Source organism: Priapulus caudatus, unplaced genomic scaffold (assembly GCF_000485595.1).
Source record: "Priapulus caudatus unplaced genomic scaffold, Priapulus_caudatus-5.0.1 Scaffold391, whole genome shotgun sequence".
Taxonomy (NCBI): domain Eukaryota; kingdom Metazoa; phylum Priapulida; class Priapulimorpha; order Priapulimorphida; family Priapulidae; genus Priapulus; species Priapulus caudatus.
Window position 1 is genome coordinate 8,478 of NW_014577452.1, and position 4,011 is coordinate 12,488.

Below are 4,011 nucleotides of genomic sequence, written 5' to 3' on the forward strand. Positions count from 1 at the left end.
CACTTGACGTTTCAATAGATAAAAAATGAGGTTAATTAAATAACAACTTGTAGTAGCCTATACTAACAGTAGCAGCAATAGTCCCTTAATGTTTGATTTGACCTCAATAACGTCACCTCAACACCGTTCAATACAGCCGCGCAACACATAAGCCCGCACGCCATTTAAGTGCATGCATACAAATACACAGTAGATAGTAGATAACTCCGCTGATCTACTGTGTATTTGTGCATGCACAATGGCGTGCGGCTATGTGTTGGCAGCGGTGTAATTGAACGGTGTTGAGTGAACCATTATTAGTCAAATCAAAACATTAAGACTATTGCTGTACTGTAGTAGTAGGCTACTGTCTAGCTCTAGTACTATAGCCCGCGGTTCCTGCCGGCAGCGAATCCGCGGGAATAGTACTAGAGCAGCTACTGTCGTACTGGACCAGTTGTAGTTTATTCCACGCATCAATTTTATTATTGAAACGTCCAAGTGCGCTGTGAGTAATACTACTTCGAACCTGCAGCCATGCACGCCCGTAACCTAGTAGTAGTAGTAGTACTACGTGCTGCCAGGCAGCTGTCGTCGGAAGCGCACCCGGTGCGTGTTAGATTTGCTCCGAGTCCAACCGGACAACTACACCTTGGTGGCCTTCGCACGGCCCTGTACAACTACCTGTTTGCTAAGTCACATGGCGGGACATTTATACTGAGAATTGAGGATACTGACCAGACAAGGTATTATGTTACCGGTATATCTACAGTACTGATCGAATTGGCACGTGGTCGGTCATATGTACAGCAGGATAGCTTTCGGTATATGAAAAGCATTAATTGTAGTCATAGTTGTTCGCCAAGTTAGTTTGTATACTGATTATGAAAATAATCACTTTCACCTGCAAAATATGCATGAGTACAGAGACGGTCTTTTTCTAATTATCATGTAATGTTATCGCATTTTATCAAATAATTTCGTAATGAACTCCACATACTATACTGTGAAATTGTCGCACAACATGGCGAATGTTTGTTTCTGTCGACTTTTCACGTTTATAGGTATCGTTTTTCATCACTCAACCTCCTTCGATCGTAGGTTGGTTCCTGTAGTATCTGTGTCCTGTTCATCATTCAACCTTCATCAATCGTAGGTTTGTTCCTGTAGTATTAGTTGACTGTTCATCACTCAACCTTCATCAATCGTAGGTTTGTTCCTGTAGTATTAGTCGACTGTTCATCAATCAATCTTCATCAATCGTAGGATTGTTCCTGTAGTATTAGTCGACTGTTCATCACTCAATCTTCATCAATCGTAGGTTCCTGTATCAGTATCCGGTCCATCACTACCTCCTTCAATCGTAGGTTCCTGTAGTATTAGATAATTAGTATCCTGTCCATTACTCGACCTCCTTCGATAGTAGGTTTCTTCCTATGTCTGTATCCTGTTTCGATCATAGGTTAGTTCCTTTATCAGTATCCTGTTTCGATCCTAGGTTGGTTCCTTTATCAGTTTCCTGTTTTGATCACAGGTTAGTTCCTTTATCAGTATCCTGTTTCGATCGTAGGTTAGTTCCTGTATCAGTATCCTGTTTCGATCGTAGGTTAGTTCCTTTATCAGTTTCCTGTTTCGATCGTAGGTTGGTTCCCGGAGCGCAGGATAATCTTGAGAGCTTGCTCACGTGGGCGGGGCTCATCCCGGACGAGGGGCCCACGCAGGGTGGCGACTACGGCCCCTACGTGCAGTCTCAGCGGCTGCACCTCTACCGCGACGCAGCCCAGCAGCTGATCGACGACGGCAGCGCCTACTACTGCTTCTGCACCGAGCAGCGGCTGCGGCTGCTGCGCCGCGAGGCGCTGCGCAACGGCGAGACGCCGCGCTACGACAACAGGTGCCGCCACCTGTCGCGGGCGGACGTCTCGGCGCGGCTCGCGGACGACGCGCCGCGCTGCGTCCGCTTCCGTCTGACGGCGAGCGACGTCGCCGTCGACGATCTCGTTATCGGCGCGTCGGCGCCGCACGACGTCGCCGCGCTAGAGGGCGACCCCGTCGTCGTCAAGGCGGACGGCGGCGCCACCTACCACCTCGCAAGCGTCGTCGACGACCGGCGCATGCGCGTCAGCCACGTGCTGCGCGGCTGCGAGTGGCGTTCGTCGACGGCGAAGCACGTTCTCTTGTACCGCGCGCTCGGCTGGTCGCCACCGGCGTTCGGACACCTGCCGCTGCTCGTTGACGCCGGCGGCGCGAAGCTGTCGAAGCGTCGCGACGACGCGAGCGTCGGTCGTCTCCGTGACGACGGCTTCCTCCCGGACGCCGTGCTGAACTATGTCGCCCGCGCCGGCGGCGGCTTCGGCAAGGACGACGGCCGCGCGCGCTCGCTCGCCGACCTCGTCACGCGATTCGACATCGCCCGCGTCAACGCCAACCCGAGCCGGCTTGAACCCGAACGACTGCTCGCGCTCAACGGGCAGCTGCTGCAGCGCCACCTGGCGGACGGCGGGCGACGGCGGGAGCTTTGCGGCGAGGTGCGTCGGATCGTCGGCGACGCGTTCGGCGCCGCCGCCGGGGAGCTGAGGGACGAGCGCGTGCTGCGGGTGCTGGACTGGGCGGCGGCGCGCATTCGCACTCTGTGCTCTGCGCGACCTCGTCGGCGACGACCTCGCGTTCGCGTGGGTCGCGCCGCGCCGCTTCGACCACTTCCGCCTGACGTCGCGCGCGGCGGCGCCGCGCGCGCGCTCGCCGTCTCGTGGCAACGCTGGAGCAGACGCCACCTGGAGTATTCGCCGCGAAGCCCTCGGGCTGCTCTGGGCGGAGGGAGCGGCGCGCGGCGGGCCGCGCTTTCGGACGCGATGCGGCCGCGCGGCTCCGCGCTCAGCGGGCTGGAAGGACGGCCGAGCGTTTGCCGAGATGCTGGAGGTGCTGGGGAAGGAAGAGAGCCTGGCGCGGCTGCGTCGCGCGGCCGAGCAGTGCTGTTTGTGACACGCGCACGCAGGTGTGGTGACGACGCCGCGTCGCCGAGCAGGTGTGGTGACGATGCCGGGCAGGTATGGTGACGACGCCGCGCAGGTGTGGTGACGTCGCCGAGCAGGTGTGGTGACGACAGCCGAGGCAGGTGTGGTGACGACGGCCGAGCAGGTGTGGTGACGACGCTGAAGGGCAGGTGTGGTGACGACGCCGAGGCAGGTGTGTGACGACGTCGAGCAGGTGTGGTGAACGAACGCCGAGCAGGTGGTGGTGACGACGCGCGGAGCAGGTGTGGTGACGACACCGAGTCAGGTGTGGTGACGACGACACGAGCAGGTTGATGTGACGACGCCGAGCAGGTGGGGTGACGACGCCGAGTCAGGTGTGGTGGACGATGCGGAACAGGTGTGGCTGACCCACGCCGCGTCGGCTAGCTGCACTGTGTGCTCGTGACAGATCGTGTTGGCGGAGAGTCGTTCTAAGATTCACGGGTCCTCATAGACATGTGTCCGTTACGTGACAGAGTGCATCTTTAGTGTGATAGAAACATCTTGCTACGTGACACACACACCCACTCGACAATAGCATGTCTCTGTGTACATCTTGTCCTGTGTTGACACAGTGTGTGTCTCTACATAACAGAGCGGGTGTCTACGTCGACGGAGCGTGCGTTTGGCAGCAGAGTCGTCCGAAGCATTCTCCAAGTTTTCCTCGATTGCCACCTAATCACCCGCATGTGCGCCGATAGGTGTTGATTTTCTAAAGCATTCTAAAGAACTAGGCAATCCGTGTTCTTGATATGCGTCTGTGTGACAGTGTCTTAAGCAGAACCCGCTGGGAGTACAAAAACACTGGCCGAATGACGGCAATCTCCCAGTGTCAAGCTTGACATAATGCTCCAAAAAATAAGATGACCTAACGATCTTTCATTTTCCGCCCCATACAACTACTTATACTAAAAAGTTCTAGCCAAGTACTGAAAAATGACCAGTAGAGAAAAATCAAAGTATATTCACTGTGTTATTTGAGTTTGTCACCTAGGTCTTCCAGTGTGTTTACGAAATC

At 55.3% G+C, this 4,011-nt stretch overlaps 1 protein-coding gene across 1 annotated transcript; it reads left to right on the forward strand.

Moving 5' to 3' along the window:
• The first annotated feature begins 514 nt into the window (after window positions 1-514).
• Window positions 515-2,961, forward strand: LOC106809845 (probable glutamate--tRNA ligase, mitochondrial). The gene is made up of 3 exons (XM_014813073.1): window positions 515-725; window positions 1,622-2,628; window positions 2,858-2,961. The coding sequence occupies exons 1-3, from the start codon at window positions 517-519 to the stop codon at window positions 2,959-2,961; spliced, it is 1,320 nt and encodes a 439-aa protein (XP_014668559.1). The 5' UTR covers window positions 515-516.
• The last annotated feature ends 1,050 nt before the right edge of the window (window positions 2,962-4,011 follow it).